The 17468-nt window shown below is 54.0% G+C and overlaps 4 protein-coding genes across 4 annotated transcripts; 3 read left to right on the forward strand and 1 right to left on the reverse strand.

Moving 5' to 3' along the window:
- Positions 1–2061: 2061 nt before the first annotated feature.
- BBA_00775 (glutamate/Leucine/Phenylalanine/Valine dehydrogenase) lies at positions 2062–3791 on the forward strand (the record flags this gene model as incomplete). The annotated part of the gene is made up of 4 exons (XM_008595872.1): positions 2062–2275; positions 2361–2586; positions 2646–2695; positions 2752–3791. The coding sequence occupies 4 exons, from the start codon at positions 2062–2064 to the stop codon at positions 3789–3791; spliced, it is 1530 nt and encodes a 509-aa protein (XP_008594094.1).
- A 626-nt stretch (positions 3792–4417) lies between these two features.
- Positions 4418–5749, forward strand: BBA_00776 (CoA-transferase family III; the record flags this gene model as incomplete). The annotated part of the gene is made up of 2 exons (XM_008595873.1): positions 4418–4478; positions 4581–5749. 2 exons carry the CDS (start codon positions 4418–4420, stop codon positions 5747–5749), a joined length of 1230 nt encoding a protein of 409 aa, XP_008594095.1.
- A 422-nt stretch (positions 5750–6171) lies between these two features.
- Positions 6172–8544, reverse strand: BBA_00777 (vacuolar protein sorting-associated protein; the record flags this gene model as incomplete). Its single annotated transcript, XM_008595874.1, has 6 exons — positions 6172–6340; positions 6391–6475; positions 6524–6788; positions 6838–8224; positions 8287–8421; positions 8492–8544. The coding sequence occupies 6 exons, from the start codon at positions 8542–8544 to the stop codon at positions 6172–6174; spliced, it is 2094 nt and encodes a 697-aa protein (XP_008594096.1).
- Positions 8545–9898: 1354 nt separating this feature from the next.
- BBA_00778 (WD domain-containing protein) lies at positions 9899–12645 on the forward strand (the record flags this gene model as incomplete). Its single annotated transcript, XM_008595875.1, has 5 exons — positions 9899–10159; positions 10200–11340; positions 11397–11800; positions 11854–12479; positions 12549–12645. 5 exons carry the CDS (start codon positions 9899–9901, stop codon positions 12643–12645), a joined length of 2529 nt encoding a protein of 842 aa, XP_008594097.1.
- Positions 12646–17468: the final 4823 nt, after the last annotated feature.

Here is a 17468-nt window from a genome sequence, read left to right on the forward strand (position 1 = left end):
GGTATATGGCCAAATGCGATATCGGCGGGGCTATATACAATTCCTACCCCGTTTTCGTCGGGGAAAATAGGATGGAAAACCAGGGACTCGAATAAAAATGCTCGGAGTCCGGAGGAGGTTAGGTGTTTGAATACTGTAGGTAGGTAGAGAAACGAAGCAGTCTCGGCCGAGGGGCCGCCGAAGGAACGCCGGTAACGGGGGGGGAGAGGGGGCGGGATATTGAGAGACGGGCTGATGAGGGGCTTTATTATTGGAAAGGACGCGGGAGCTTATCTTGAAGAGAGCTGGAGAGGAAGAGAAAGAGAGAGATAAGGAAACAGAATCACTATTCATGTTTTTGGTGTGTGAGACTGGGCCACCGGCGGAGACGGCGGGCGGCGAAGGCAGCCCATGTCATGCACATCTTGGAGGGGGGAAGGCAGGCAGGCAGGCACTAAATATTTGGCTGGTTGTACCGAATACCAATTGGCCATCGAGTAATGTCAGGGGTTTGTGGAAACGACGGCGTCATTGGTGGCACGCGTTTGTCTCCAGGTAGCCGTTTCCAGTGAACAAGCACCACAAGCAAGGGCAAGGGGGGGGGGGGGCGATCGCATCTGTCTTTTTTTTTTCGCGGGACCCTCCGCCAGTCTCAGCCAGTAAACAACATCGGCTAGGTACCTTTCTGCTTGGGTTGTACTACCTAGCGGGGAAACAAGACACACCACCATGTTGTAGATACCCCCGCCGGGGTTTGGCCTTATCTATACGCTAGTCTCGCGGACGGCTCTGTATGGCTGGATCCCTTATCTCGAACCAGGAACCTCGTTTTTTTTTTTTTTTTTCTAAATATTTCTTTCTGTTTGGCTTGTGAAAGGGCTGCCTGTTGTGTTTTTTTGCGACCACCCGATTTTGTCCTTGCCCTGCCTGCTTCTTCTTTCCTTGATCGGCCTCGGGCGGCGGCGTCCGGGGCGGTCAATTGCGCCTCTAATCTTTCTTTTCTTTCTTCTATTCACATCTTTTGCACGCCAGCTACGTAATCATTCTGTAGTCCCCTTTGCGGCTCTGCTTTGCCGAAAAATGGGGAGGGGAGGCGCTGGCTTGGGTTGGGCAGGCAAGCAAGCGCCAGCCAGTGTCCCGTACGGGATTTGGAATGGGGCATTTCTTCGCCTTTTTGGGGGGCTAGTGCGCTGCGTGTCTTTCTTCTTTATCCGGGTACACGCACACACAAACAGACATGATGACGCAGTTTAATGTACTCTTGGGATTTCGGTGGAGCCGAGGCCAACGCCCATCAGCCTCGAAGAGAAAGATGATTGTTTCCAGTGGTTGAATACAGAATAAACCCCCACAAACATTTTAAGCCTTTTGCGGCAACAGAGTTTCAAGGCACTTGCGACCATCGGAGTTTACCCTGGGCTGGGGGGTGGCTTGAAGGCATTGATTGGCCTGCTTGCACGCTTGCAGTAGCCCTGACAATGTCGCTCTAATCCGTACTGTCCATCCATCTACTTACTGTTATTTAGTTTTATTCGCATGTCGCCTGCGACCGAGTCAAAATTTGGTGGGGCCAGAGAGAGAGGCGCTGCCGAGAAACTGGGTACTTTGTCTCGCCTCCCAGCTAAAACCACTCTCCACCACCACCTATTTTCCTTATCAGTCGCCTCACATTGGTAGATGCGCCTCTTCACTTTATTATTTATTATTTTATTCCTCACTTTCTATGTAGGTAACGTCCCATGTTGGTACTAGCCTTTTGGGCTTCGGACGACGACGGGATGTAGCGCCCCCTTCTGTACACAAAAGTTAATGTCCGACCTCGCCCACCCCATCACGGGCCGACTAGAACACCAAACAAATATCCTGTAGCCTACAATCGTTATCATAAAAGAGCTGGGCTTGGCCCATCTCGTTCCTCGGAACCTTGAATTTCCATCATTATCCATCTAGCCGGCTGTGGCACAGACAAAACCAGAAAGCTTAACTAGATCCATTATCCAGCGCACCTACCTATAAAGTCCATACTCATCCTACCTCCCTATCTTATCATTCCTATCTATCTGCTTCCTCCCTCGTCCCGACATGTTTGAAGCACCTCTTCCCGTTACTCTTCCTCCTACCACCGACTACCACCACGCTGATCCTGTCCGCACCCACGACGCTACGCCCACCCAGATCCTCCAGAACCAGTCTTCTTCCGACAACAAGCCCGTCAGCAACAAGTCTGCCCAGAGCAACTCTTTGCCCACCATGTCCAACATTCCCTCCGAGCCCGAGTTTGAACAGGCTTACAATGGTACGCCTTTTCTTGTCTTGCCCAGCCTGGGCCCCTTTGCTTCCTCTGCGTGTCGAGGCCTGATTGACTAATACATCTACTGCAGAGCTCGTCAGCACTCTCGAGAACAGCTCCCTCTTCCAGAAGCATCCCGAGTACAGAACCGCCCTCGAGGTTGTCTCCATCCCCGAGCGTGTCATTCAGTTCCGCGTCGTCTGGGAGGATGACAAGGGCAAGGTCCGCGTCAACCGTGGTTACCGTGTCCAGTTCAACTCGGCTCTGGGCCCCTACAAGGGTGGTCTGCGATTCCATCCTACCGTAAACCTGTCCATGTAAGTCACCATCAACTAAACCAACAAACATGATGTATGACGCTGACTTTTTTTAATAGTCTCAAATTCCTTGGCTTTGAGCAAATCTTCAAGAATGCTCTCACTGGACGTGAGTAGTCCCAACCACTTACACATACCCAGCGTCATACTAAAACACAAAACTAGTCAACATGGGCGGTGGCAAAGGTGGTGCCGACTTTGACCCCAAGGGCAAGAGCGACGGCGAGATTCGCCGCTTCTGCCAGGCCTTTATGCGCGAGCTTTCCAAGCACATTGGTGCCGACACCGACGTCCCCGCTGGTGACATTGGTGTGACCGGCCGCGAGATTGGCTTCATGTTTGGTGCCTACCGACAGGCGCGCAACAAGTGGGAGGGCGTGCTGACCGGCAAGGGCCTTGACTGGGGTGGCAGCCTGATCCGCCCCGAGGCCACCGGCTACGGTCTCGTCTACTACGTCGACTATATGCTGCAGCACGCTGGTCGCGGCAGCTTCGCCGGCAAGCGCGTCGCCATTTCGGGCTCCGGTAACGTCGCCCAGTACGCTGCCCTCAAGTGCATAGAGCTCGGCGCTACCGTCGTCTCCCTTTCCGACTCCAACGGCGCTCTGATTGCAGAGGGCTCCAAGGGCTTCACTGTCGAACAGATTGACGAGATTGCGACCCTCAAGGTCAAGCGCCAGGCTCTGACGGCCTTCAAGGTCTCCTCCGGCTTCAAGTACATTGAGGGTGCCCGTCCCTGGGTACATGTTGGCAAGGTTGACGTTGCGCTGCCCTCTGCGACTCAGAACGAGGTCAGCAAGGAAGAGGCCGAGGCCCTCATCGCCGCCGGCGTCATTGCCATCGCCGAGGGCTCCAACATGGGCTGCACCCAAGAGGCCATTGACGTTTTCGAGGCTGAGCGCACCTCCAAGGGCGACAAGGCCATTTGGTATGCGCCCGGCAAGGCCGCCAACTGCGGCGGTGTCGCCGTCTCTGGTCTGGAGATGGCCCAGAACAGCCAGCGCCTCACCTGGACCACCGAAGAGGTCGACGAGAAGCTCAAGGGCATCATGAAGGCGGCCTTTGACAATGCCCTCGAGACGGCCGAGAAGTATGTCACTGCCAAGCAGGGCGAGCTGCCCAGCTTGGTCGCTGGCAGCAACATTGCCGGCTTTGTCAAGGTTGCCCAGGCCATGCACGACCAGGGTGACTGGTGGACTCAGTAAATCTGGAAACTGCAACAAGCATAGCTGGCCTTTTTTCTTTTCCATTTACTTGATGTACGTGTTTTTTTGGAGTTTGGTGCGTTGGAAAGGTGCTACACAGGCATTTACACGGTTATTTCTTTGACGATTCCCACCACGCCACAGCATTTGAGATTGGAACATTGTATATAGGGCGTCGGATAATTTCGGCTTATTTTTAAAAACGTTAGCAAAAAAATAGAATACACTGCCAAGGCATAATTACTTTGAACATGCGAGTGACTTGACATTCATGACCTGCAAATTGAATTTTAATCTACACATAATCAAATATCAGAGCCAATATCTCTTTAGCAGGAATACTTCTTCAGCAGAGATACTTCTTCAGCAGAAAGACTAATCAGTATCATGACGGCTCGGCAGTGTTGCTGATTGTCTGCAATTTCCCCATACTTTGGATCGCACATCAGGCTTACCCCACATAGCCGACGTCCCTCGGTTACACGGCTGCATGTATACAAGCCCGCCATCATTGCCAATCCGACCGACCTGTTTGTTGCAACTACGATTTGACAAAATTTCATCAAAATAAACGCCCGTCTTTGTTTTTTGTTTTTTTTTTTCACCAAACCAGACACACTCACATCATGGTCGGCGCACCCCCCCTCACAGGCATCAAGGTGCTCGAGTTTGCGGGCCTCGCTCCCGGTATGTCACCAACACCAAACCCCCCCCCCCCCCCCCCCAAACGCTCCCATTCCCATCAACCACCACCATCAATTGTTCTAACATGATTCTCCCGCATACAAGGTCCCTTTGCGGGCATGATGCTCGCCGACGCGGGCGCGACCGTCCTGCGCGTCAACCGCCACAACGACGCCCCGCAAGACATGCTCGCGCGGCACAAGGCCTCCATTGCCGTGGACCTTAAAGACGCGCGCGGCATCGCGCTTCTCCATTCGCTCGTCGCCTCGGGCGGCGTCGACGTGCTCATTGATCCGTTTCGTCCGGGCGTGCTCGAGCGTCTCGGTCTGGGGCCGGAACCGCTGCTACGCCTGAACCCGCGGCTCGTGTACGCCCGCATCACGGGCTACCGGCGCGACGGCAAATACGCCACCATGGCGGGCCACGACATTAACTACATTGGCGTCTCGGGCGCGCTGTCGCTGCTCGGCGCCGCGGGCGAGCGTCCGCAGCCGCCGGTCAACATCCTCGGCGATTTCGCGGGCGGCGGCGCCACGCTCTTTCAGGGCATCCTGCTGGCGCTCCTCGCGCGCGCGACGACGGGCCGCGGCCAGGTGGTCGAGGCCAACATGGTCGACGGCAGCTCGTACCTGGCCACTTTTCCGCGCATGGCTCGCGCGACGCCCATGGGCGACAAGCCGCGCGGCCAAAACGTGCTCGATGGCGGGTGCCCCTGGTACGGATGCTACGCGACGCGAGACGGGAAATGGGTCACGGTGGGCGCGCTGGAGCCGCATTTCTTCGCGCAGCTTATCAAGGGACTCGGGTTGGAGGGAAGAGGATGGGAAGAGGACCGTGGTGATGAGGAGCGCTGGCCGGAGCTTGCGCGGCTGTTTACAGAGATTTTCAAAAGCAAGACGAGGAGTGAGTGGGAGGCCGTGTTTGACGGGACGGATGCGTGTGTTGCGCCGGTGCTGGACTATGAGGAGCTGCAGACGGACGAGACGCGCGAGGGCGACCAGCGGCCTGCGGTGACGCTGCGGGATACGCCGTGGCGCGCGGTGGCGGCAAGACGGAGGCGACAAGGGGCCGCCGAGGCAAAGGTGGTGGTTAGTGATGAGGACCGCGGACAGGGCGACGGCGTCGAGGGCGAAGGATACCTGCCGACGCTGCTGGATGTGGGCGAGGGCGGCGACGAGGTGCTCGGTGCGTGGCTGGGTTGGAAGCGCGGAACGCACTTTGAGGATAAAAACGGGCGAGGCCTCTCATTGATCAACGACAAGGCCAAGATATAAAAGGGGAAAAAAAAAAAAGATGTTGAATATTATCGCAACTTTCCGGTCTCCCGTTTCATGCTATAGAAAACATGTCCATGACACAATAACACTGCTTGTGGTAAAAGGCGCGTACATGTCAAGCTGTACATCATGTTTCTAATCTGCCGTAAATAAGCCTGTAACCTGCGCAACCATCCTGATACAATCGTGGGAGAGGAAAACAAAATAACAATAAAACTTTCAAGTCACTTCATATCTACTCTAAGCCCCGGTCCAACAAGTCATGGTATCGAAAAGGGAAATTGAAATACTAACTTCTTTTGTATTACCTTTATCCGCCCAGGAGCGGTAGAGCGCTGCGCTGCAGCACAGCTTGCGTCTCCGTGCCGAATAAAGACGCGCGAGCCAAGTTTTGCAACCTGTCCGACACCACTCTTTCTTTACTGCACTTGGCTGACAATCTCGCTGGCGCGCGACAGCGATTCCACCATTTGCTGGCACTCCTTTCGTCGGCGAATGGTGAAGTCGCTCTCCTTTAGTAGCTCTTCCAGAGCATCGGTGCGGTACATGTTCTCGAGGAGCTCCTTTTGCATTTCATCCTTGGTAAATCTGACCATGTTAGTAAACAAGACGACCATGGACTTCAACATGTTGCTTACTGAACAAGCGTAAGCATAATGGCCTTGGGCACCATGTCAATCATTGTGCGCTTGACAATATTGTAGTATGAAGAGATGAGCAGTTCTGTACGTGTTAGAAACTTGATTAGTAAAGCAGAGAGAATACACATACTGATAACCTCGACCTCAATGTTTTCGCGTTCAGACAATGTGCCAGAGGCCTTGAGCGTGGGAGGAGGGGCCTCCATAGCAGCAGCCTTCTTCTTGTTCTTGGCAGCAAAGAAACTGCCAAAGAAACCACCGTTGCCATCAGTTTCGGGGATAGGCGGGCTAGTTGTGCGGGCGGGGGTGGCGGCCACAGGCAGGGGCTTGCCGGTCTTGGGGTCGACCTGGACCGGCTTGCTAGGGTTATGGCGCTCGTTGACAACAGCCATGGCCTGTGATTGTTAGCCTACTGTTCTCATCAGAAGGATCAGCGCTACTTACGCGGTGACCATTCAGAAAGTCGGGATGGCCAGTGTTGATGTAGCACGCCTCCATGTTGACAAGATCGCGAACGAGCTTGTTGGTGGGCTCCATGGCCTTTTTGAAGAAAGCAATGACAACGCTGTGCATTTTCTCCTTGAGAGAAGGATAGCGGCGGTACAGGGTCTTTCCAAGCAACTGAGAGAGAATGCGAACCAGCTCATCGTAGACGAGCGAAATGCACTTCAAGCTAGGGTCCTCGAGGCGCTTGATCTGCTGCTTCACAATCAGCTCAAAGGCTGTAGTGCCAACGAACAGAGCCGGGGAAGAGCCAGAGGAGTTGTAGAGAATGGTACGAATGTCGACATCCTTGACGACATCAAAGGGATCAATGGCCTTGACGCCGTTGGAGTAAAGCTCGTGGAAGACAAAACTAATACGGGCACCACCGGAAAGCTCGGTGCTGGAAAGTTCATTATTGTTACCATCAAGAACGGTTCGCCACTCGTTGGTGAATTCGGTAATGATGTTGAGGATAATATTGGCGCTGTTGCCCAGCATGGAAGGGCCTAGGCTGTCGAGTTCGGCCGTGTATTTTTGCAGGGAACTGGCGATTCTGGCCTTGATGTCAGGTAGTGTCTGCTTGATGTGCATCATAAGAATCAAATTGAGCTTGCGAGCGAGGTATGGGGTGCCGCAGTAGGAGCTCTTGTTACGGTAGGCCTTGTGGTTTTCAAAAAAGTTCTTCTCGGCTTCGAGAGCAGCGTTGATGGCCTTCTTGTTGTCAATGTCGCGCTGACCACGGTTGACGACGGGAACGTAACCGAGACGCAGAGGAATGACGCGGTTGGAGAGAATGTCAATGACATCAGTACCATCGTCCATCAGATCGACCTTTGTGAGGACACCAATGGTTCGCTGACCTTCTGGGTCGACTTCGCGGGCGAGCTTGAGACCATCTGAGTTGGCCAAGTCAATGTTGGCAGAGGTGACGGCGAGAATGATGGCGTTTGATTTGCCAATGTACTTGAGGACCATTTCGCGAATCTGCCTCTCAATATCTCTGGGTTGGTCACCAACGGGGACCTTGGTAAGCCCGGGCAAGTCGACGAGGGTCAGGGTCAGGACGTTGGGAGAGTAGATGCGGAGGTTGATGGGGGCGGCAGAGATGCCGCCATTCTTGCCGACCTTGGCCTCGGTTTCGTTGGCAATCTCATCGCGAATCTTGGAAAAGTCATAAAACTTTTGGCCAGGGACGTGAAGGAACTCGCCCCATTCGTCGGCGTTGGCGGCCTTGTCGTTGCCGCCGTCAATGTCGCCTTCCTTGACGCCGTTGGACTGGGCGGGCCGGTTGATGAGCTGAAGGACGAGGGGTCGACGTGTAACGATTCCGGAACCACGCGGAAGGCTGCACCAGCTTATCAGTAACACAAAAAGTCGACCGCGCGGCAACCGATGGTGCAGACTTACAAGTCACGGCCGACAATATTTTCCAATACGGAAGACTTTCCGCTGGACTGGCTACCGACGACGGCAATCTGGGGAAGATCGATGGGGTTGTTGACGCCGACAGTAGCAAAGACATCCTGCAGCTTGTTGACGAGACTGGACGGGCATGGTCAGGTTAGCGAACTGTCTACCAGGGGATAGGGAGGTCGGCAAGGCGAGGACGCACGTAATGAGGGCGGGGTCGGAAATACCGCCCGGAGAGGAGAGGTTGCCGCTCATGATGGGCGAGATTTTAGAGCGTGTGTATCAGCGGACAGGCTGTCGTCTGGAAGCAGGCTCGTAGGCGCGAGTAGGTAGCTGTGATGGGACCCGGAGCGGTGTCGTTTGTTTGGAAGGGGAGGTGGGGTGGGCTGCCGCCGTTGGAGATCAAAGGTCGGTAGTGGTGGCAGATTGCGAGCCGATGGATTAGGTAAAGGCACGATGCGGTAGCAGATTGAAGCCGGAGGAGAGGTGGCGCAGAAGACGGGTTGTGGTAGAGAAGATGGTGAAAGGGAGGGCTTGCAGCGAGAGATGGTGACGCTGCACAAGACGACAGCAAGTTGGCCGTCCCACCAAGAGGAAGAGGCGAGCCCAACCACGTAACACGTCTCGGTGGTTGTGTGGCTGAGACGGGCTGCCGAGGGCACCTCTAGCCACTAAAAAAGGGCGTAAAGTTTTGCTGTCCTGGCGAGTCTTTTGCACTAAAGCGTTACGCCACTGTGGCTGGGCTCAGGCAACCACATTGCGATGATGGCATTGGGCATGAGCGGAGGTAGTGAGTACATGGCGACTTGTGAATCACGGGTTTTATACTCCTGAAATTTCACAAGTCTTGGTACCCTATACTTACTACAGTGGCATTGCATCCAGGCACAGCACGAGCGAGCAAAGTCAAAAAAATAAGAACAGGATGTATGAATCTCTTCCATTTAATGGCATAGCAGATTGGCTTTCCCTTTCCATCTGTTCCATTTGCTATGGGCTAACGTCATCTGGTAATAGGACACACTGATGTAGTCTAGTCATGATGGCAGCCTTGTAGGCATCCAAATTGTGCCCTGACTTGTTTCGAAGGTTCAATGTCTCGACCAGGCGTCGGTAGTTTTTCGCTAGCTCAGCAGTATCTTGCTGTGCCTTGACCAGCAGCTTTGACCTGACATATACGCAGCTATCAGCGCTGATCTATGGCGGCGGGTGCGGCAGCAATCCAATACCAGACATTGCAGAAAATACTAAAGAAATTCTGTAAAGATGGAGGGCGATTGAATACATCGAAAAGCTTGCATGAAATGTCCTGGAATGCTGCGATGCCAGTCTGAAGCTGCGGCGTCCATGCCCAATTAGGTTACCTTGGAGTCAACTCAACAAATAGCACTATGATTTTGCCAACAGTGTATTTAGGAGGACCTTGCAGGGAATTTAGGTACCTACCTTAGGGGTCGATGGAGGTCCTCAGAGCGCTGAAAGCTACCTAAAGCTGACAGCTCAGGCTCTGCCACCAGCCTCCAGCCTTTTTGTGGCGTTTCGGCATTAAGCAAGCACAGGCAAGCAAGCAAGCAACCTGGGCTTTTCTAGTGCCACCTTCTTCTCAGCCATGCTCTGGCCTCCAACATCTCCAACGCAGCGCCCTTTCCTCTCGTCACGCCTTTTACCGCCCTTACATCTGTATCACGGCCAAGACTATAAACTCTTGCTCGTGCACTCTTCAGTCACCCATTCCGCCGCAGACTCGGCCTGCTCTGCTGCACATCGGACGCCGCCGCCGCTCACCCACATGTGCCCAGCCGCCACCCGCTTTTGGGGTTCGATTAGGCCATCACAACCGCACCCGTCGACACCACCACGCCCGCCCTCGGTACGACTATTTGCTTCTATCACGCGCGCCTGAGCCATAGGCCCCCCGTCGGCCGGCTCCTGAAGAAATTCCGCCTCTTAACCCTGCGGCCACCCGCCGCGGCGAGGTCGACCTGGATCGACTCTCCGATTCCAGTATTAACCGCCCCGCTGACGCTTCCGACGTCTCGACGACCACGACCACGACCACGACTGCTGCACCTCAGCAGCCCGCTTCGCCATCAACCACGACGCCCACCGCTCCCCCGCCCCAGACATCCTTTGCTCACGCCCTTCGACCTGTCACTCCAGACGCCGCCCGTGCGAACATAGAATCTTCCTCGGCCTCATCTCCTCCCTCGCCGCTGCATCCCGGCCAGATACTCGGACGACGGCGTCGACGTTCTTCCTGCCACGACGATACCGGAGCGCCTCTCGCCTCGGCTGCTGCAGCTTCCGGTGCAGACACCCAGGCAGAACCGGAACCGAAACGAAGAAGACGCGCCCCAGCAGACATGGTTGCCCCCGACGACCACACCGCGCCTGACAACGGTCCTGCGCCCCAATCCGGAGCCAATGGCACATCGCCTTCATCGCCGCTGAGGACGGCTAACGGCAGCAAAGCAAATGGAGATGCCAAACCCTCGATAGAGACTAATGGTTCGTCAGCAAAGGGGAAGCGAGTGGGCGCCGGCCCCAAATTGGATACCTACTTTGGCCACAATAGAGAAGAGGTTACCCGTATCCTTATCCAGGCCTTGACAGACATGGGCTACCAGACTGCCGCCGAAAATGTCAGTCATGAAAGCGGCTTCACTCTAGAAAACCCTACCGTCGCTGCTTTTCGGTCTTCAGTCCTCGACGGCGCCTGGGACGAGACGGAAAAGTTGCTCAATGGCGCCATCACGCCCGAGGGGCACGGAGAGCCAGGGAACGGCCTTGTTCTCGCCGCCGGGTCAGATCGAGGCACCATGCGATTCTGGGTCCGCCAACAAAAATATCTTGAGCTCTTGGAGCGCCGAGACACCAGCCGGGCCCTCGTGGCTCTACGCAACGACTTGACGCCCCTCTCTCAGGATACAGAAAAGCTTCGCTTATTATCAAGTCTGCTCATGTGTCGCTCAACAGACGATCTCATGTCCAAAGCAAACTGGGACGGCGCACAAGGCCGATCCCGACAAAGATTATTATCAGAACTGTCTAGTACGTGCTACTCTTCAGCGTGCTTCTACTTAGCAATCAGCCCTAACCTGCCACAGAATGTATATCACCCTCCGTCATGCTTCCTGAAACCCGCCTCGCCGTTTTATTAGACCATGTAAAGAAGAGCCAGATCGATACTTGCCTTTATCACACGGCTGCTTCCTCCCCATCGCTGTACTCGGACCATTTCTGCGAGCGCCGAAATTTCCCCACCGAAGTCGCCCTCGAGCTCTCTGACCTAGCCGGCGAGGCTTGGCAGGTGCAATTTTCGCACGACGGTGCCAGACTTGCCGCGTGCGGCAGTAGTGAAGCCGTCGTTATCTGGGAGACGTCGACGTTTTCCACCATATGCGTTTTAGCTGATCACGAAGCTGGTGTCGGCAACATCTCGTGGAGTCCCGACGACACCATGCTCGTAACCTGCTCACAAGATAACTTTGCCCGGCTTTGGGATGCCAGGGTAAGCACTGCCTCTCATCTCACTCGAACGAGTAAATGCTAACAATATCGCAGTCGGGCGCATTAATAAAGAAACTGTTTAGCTTTGATAAACCCGTCACTGGGTGCCTGTGGGCCGCCGACAGCAAGTCATTTGTACTGGGTGGTCTCTCGCGCGCCCACGGGCTGTGCACTTTTTCCGTCAACGGCGACGAGATCCAGGAATGGGGCAGGGACCACCGCGTGCAGGACCTAGCCCTCTCGCCCGATGGCCGCTGGCTAGTCGCCCTCGACGACCAGCACACGTTCCACGTTTACAACGCCAAGACGCGCGAGTTACTCTACAGCCACGAGCTCAAGACGAGGCCGACGTCGGTCAGCATCAGCGAGGACTCGAAGCACATGCTCCTCAATAAGCACGACGGCGAGGCGCAGCTGATTGAGATTGAGACGAAAGCCTACAAGCAAAAGTTCCTCGGCCATACGGGTGGCGAATTTCTCATTCGCAGCGCATTTGGCGGCGCCAACGAGGGCTTTGTCGTTTCGGGCAGCGAGGACGGCAACATCCTTATCTGGCACAAGAATACGGGTGCCGCTGTGGAGCGCCTGAAGGGGCATGATCCCCGATGCAACGCCGTGGCATGGAATCCGGCGGATCCGTGCATGCTGGCGTCCGCTGGCGACGACTGCCGCGTAAAGATGTAAGTTGATGCCGTCTGCTTTTTCTTTCTCTTATCTATTTGAACCGTGCTGATAGATGGTGAATGTAGCTGGAGCAACAAGACTCGTGCCGCCGAGTTGAGAACCTTGCACGCGCGTGTGCCCAGCAACAATGGCTGGCGCAATCCAGACGAGGGCATCTACTAAAAAGGACGACATCGTACCAACAACCCACACCTTGTTCATTCCGCTGTTCCTTCCTTTTACGGCCTTTTCTTCTTGGATTCTTCTTGTTTTCTGGCCACTCGTTTATAGGTGAAGGGCAAAGGCACAATCGGGCTGTCGGGGAGGCAAGGTTGTCTTTTTTTGTTCTTTTCATGGGTACCTTGGGGTTTATACTCTCTCTTCCACAACAAAACAACAACGCATACATTTTTTTTTACCTTCTTCCTCGAGAAGGAGTCAAAATAACCACGAAACGGAGTTGACTATTCGCGCGTCATTTTTTTTTCTTTGCCTTGTTCTGGTTTAACATTGGTATTTCACCGTTTCTGGTTCTTCTGCCGCTTGTGCATTCATTCTTGTTCAAATTGGTATTTCACCTTTTTTTTTCTTTTGGTCTTTTATCGAATGATTTCTCCTTCTTCGCTCATGACGAAAACCTGCGTCCTCGTTATCGACGCAGGATGCATCACACACACCACTCCTTTGTTCTAGTCATCAGGTAGTAGTCTTTTTTTTTTCTTTTTGGTTTTTAGAGATGCCACTGCCCTACTGCATTATTGGATAGAAGACTAATGTATTACTTGTGAATTATTTGCGTTTCTTCTCCGTGGCGTATCGCGTGCTGTGAAACCGAGGCTCTGATTGCGCAAGAGAGAAAAAAAAGTTCCAAGTGGACGGAAGTGACTCCGAGTGGTTGACAGATGCTCCAGTCTCGTGATGTTTGCTATCCTCGCCGTTAGTGAGAAACAAGACACCAAATCCATTCTCGTTGTGCAACGTATCACACAAAGACAACGTCCGGCTTACATCGAGGACCTTTGACACCAAGAGCGCGGCCAGAAAAAGCAAGGTGGCCGTTGCACCAGATCCTGGCACTGTTACCCGGAAGCCCCTTCTCTTTTCGGCAGTCGGTGTGAGACGAGTGACGCATCGTCAGCCTCGCACCGCGGCCCCCCCCCCCCCCTGCACCCCCAAAAAAGAAAAGTAGGTAGGTCTGGGGAAACAAGTGAGGACAAGATCCCCCCTGCCCTGGCGGCAGTCCTGGCTTCCAACCCCCGGGTTGGGTCCGGGTGCCAGTTACGTCGTGGCCAGTCAGGCTATATAGATCAAGCTTGAGTGAGAAGGGGTGAGGGCCACGACATGAAAAGGCCACCAGTAATATCAGCAAAATCTTGAGCGATTCAAGAGACCGCCAGGTGTTTCCAATTGCGTTTGCGAAATCCTGTCGGTAGACGGACGGAATCGAGCACAAAGGGCAAGACATTATCTCGACTGTCAGTGAATGGTAACACAGGAGTTGCGGTGTAACATGCTGCATTGGGACAGGTGGCCGAGACTCCGTCAAGGCGATATGCAAATAGGATGACACAAGTTGCAAAACACCGCCATGGGTTCGCTGCCTTTTCATTCAATGTATTCAGTGTCCGATTCACTCTGACTGGCTTCTGGTCACTCGACCTTCCAAGTTGGTCTCTGTCTCGAGTTTTGCTAGTTATTTTACGATGCAGGCAGCATGACAGGTCAAAACTAGCTTCTCCGGGCCGCCTTTCCGTCTGCATCGGGCCATGACAGACAAACAAAGCCGACTGTCTTTTTTACGGAATCGATGTGCTGATGGGATAGCATTGATCGACGCGACATCACGGCCAGCGCCGTGGCGCCTAGCCCAACAAGGTAGCCTCGAGGCTGCAATCTGCAGCTTGTTGATGAGGCTGCCGGTATCGCGCTCATGCGCCAGCTTTATAAAGCATGGCATTGACCAAGCGGCTTGGGAGCATTAGCCAGCGTGACGCGAGACATTACACAGTATTGGCTGTCTGGAAGGCATGTGATGGATGACCATGGAATGCAAAACCGTTAAAGCTACACGTGCAAGATTACCTGATAAAAAAAAATGCGATCTTAATCCCGATACGCTGCGCTACATGGGAAGCGTTCGAGCGTAAGCAGAATACAGCATGCAGGCTATATCAGATAGCTACCGAGCCGGCGGTGTGTACCTTGTATTTCGGGTGAGCGATCGAATATATGACAGGATTCCAATAATTGGCATATTGAGAAATCGATGAGCATAAGCCTTGACTGGCGCCTCTTCAACGCCTCTTCAGCGCCATCAGTAGTCATTTCTCGATTACGTGCTTGTATAGCATCCAAGTCAAGCAGTATACTGGTTCAATTTGAGAAGCAGTGGCGGTCTCGCCAGTAGTACAGAGCCAGTCGCAGCCACTGAAGGTGACAAAGCCTGAGTCATTAGCCAACGTCTCACGGAGCTCATGCACTGTGACAAGCAACATGGGTCTTATAGGGTCTGGCCAGATTGCACCCCTGTCAGTCTGGAGGCTGCGCAGGCGCTCGCTAGTCCGAGTTTCTAGAACGTCAAATCGATAGCGTAGATGTCAAGGTGACGGGTGGCAAAAGTGATATCGTTTCATGTCCGAATGCAAGAAAAACAGCTAATACGAGCTCCACGGCATGCGACTTGGAAACAACGTGCCCCGCCTATTGCTGCTTTGTATCCGGCTGGAAAATAAGGCGCCGGACAATGACGAGCACGAGCACGGCCAGATCTCCGCGTTCTTCCAATACGCGGACGGGTATACCCGTATTGTCGAGTGCCAACGCAGTGGCAGCCAACGATTGGTCGAGATGCCACTGACAAGATCAGTCGGCCCCTGACAGACCGACAGTTGGGCTGGAGAGGCAGAGCGCAGCTGTACTAGTAATGATGCTGATGTGCTGTCTGTGTTGGCGTCTGTAATGGGGGCGTTGCAGCTGTCGGGGTTGCTTTGGGCGGCGGGCCCAAGGAGGTGGTGGGCCGGGCTGTTTTAGTGGCAGCAAGTGTTGTGAGTGGATGCGCAAGCACGGCCATGTTTTCTTTTTTCTCGTCTTCTAGCATGACTTTGAGTGCATATTGATTTGGACGGCCCCGGAGAAATGCACAAGAGATGGCTGTGGCTGACGAGCTAGTAAGACAGAAAGGTGCTGCGCCGGCAGTTGTGCCTCAAAATCGGGATATAGGTGTGCTTGCGTGTGATTGACTGATTGCCAATGGCGTGTTGGTCGACGAGGGTCCTCTTATTAGGCATGTGAAGCTCTTATTGGTCATTACCCGACAAGCCACTTGTTTATCAATTTCAAATACAAGGCCATGTTGAAACCAATGAGGCCCCATGGTGAGAAGAATGGGCCCAAGAATGGCAGGAGGCTTCAGAAGCGTTGAACAAGGCAAGGCTGCTCGTGGATACAGTGGCGGACAAGACAAAGGGCCTATGGTGAATTGGGCCGTGGCCGTCGGAAGGTCTCATCAAAGCTTCGGAGCCTCAGACGTGCATCAAGAGCGGGCGTTGTTGTGACGTCCGAGATGCGGCAGCCGCAGTGAGCCTGACTGAGCCAGCTTTGAGCTGGTCGGCAGTGTTGAAAAGGTGTGATATGTGTGGCCTGCAAGCAGGACATGGTTATTTAATGATTACCCCGCCCAAGAAGCCGATGGCATGAATTGCCCAATAGGTAAGTGATAGGCCACAGACGGCGTCTGACCGAATTGTGCATGGCAGCCAAAGCATGGGAGGCAGGGACATGGTGGCGGCGAGAGGATAGCTGTGGATTGCCAACTGCCAGCAAACCCAGTATTCCACATGGCAGAGGTGGGCGTGGTACATATGTGCAGAGAAGCGGCGAAAAGATTCGTTTCTGGCTAGCCTGGAAAGACCACGTCCGTCTAAACGGGAGAGGGGTTTCGGCAGGCGAATTGTCTCGTCTTGTTGTCAGCTTGGCGTTTGTTGGTGGCATGGTGGTGGTGGTGGTGTGCGAATGGCATGGCGTAGTTGATCTGGTTCCTGGAGTCGCCCCTGACCATTCTATTTGCCCCTGTAGGCTAACTAGCATGCTAGGTAGTTGGCTAGTCGGCTAGTTGGATTTTTGTTGGCATTTGTTGGACCGTCGAGGCTGACGACGAGGCGGCGGATTCGAGGTCAATGCGAAGGCTGAAACGGTGCCGCAGGAGCATCACGCACGCCAATACGCACGAGGAGCTTGTGTGGAGGGGTCGGGCGGAGCAGGTCAGCTAAGCGATGTCATTGGCAGCGGGCTATGGACGATGGTTGTCGAATATTGACGGATGGGGCGCAATGTCTCTGCATCATTGATCACTTATCAAAATAATCAAATGGCCGGGATGGGAGACGACGAGGCCAAGGCCGAGGAGAAGAAGCGGGTTGGGGGAGTTTGGGGGAGCTAGAAGGCAGTTTGGTGGGCACTGATGAGTCTGAGACTCGGACTGGGCAAGGCCAGTGGGAAATGAGGAGCCACAACTTAGTGGCGCACAATTCGAGGAGGCCAAGAGAAGAATGAAGAATGGAAGAATGGGTACTCCGTAGATGGCGATGGGTTTCATGGCGGAGACTGTAAGAGCTGTCATTGTCATAATTATTGAGTTAGTGTTTGGTTGGTGGTCACGGTGACTGGTGAAGGATAACTCTGGTGAGGCTTGTTGCGCCACTGTGATTGACTGTCGCTGGCACTGCTGCAGTCTTGTAATTAGATCGGCCGGTAATTAGCAGTCCGAGGGCGCAGCACAATTGCATCTGATATTTACACGTCAATATTGAATCCGGCATAATGACCAAGTTAGTCGGTGATTTAATTAACACGCAAACACGGTAGGGAATCAGGGGCTGCCAGTTCATCCAGGTCCAGTCTCCAGAGCAGAGGCTTCCAAGGGAAATTCTATCGGTACGGCCCATCTGCACCCACAGCGGCTCCATGTTCCCGTCAACGTGACACTTTTGTTGCAACTTTCCAATGGC

The sequence above is a fragment of the Beauveria bassiana genome, assembly GCF_000280675.1.
Source record: "Beauveria bassiana ARSEF 2860 unplaced genomic scaffold BBA_S00002, whole genome shotgun sequence".
In the NCBI taxonomy this organism is placed as follows: Eukaryota; Fungi; Ascomycota; class Sordariomycetes; order Hypocreales; family Cordycipitaceae; genus Beauveria; species Beauveria bassiana.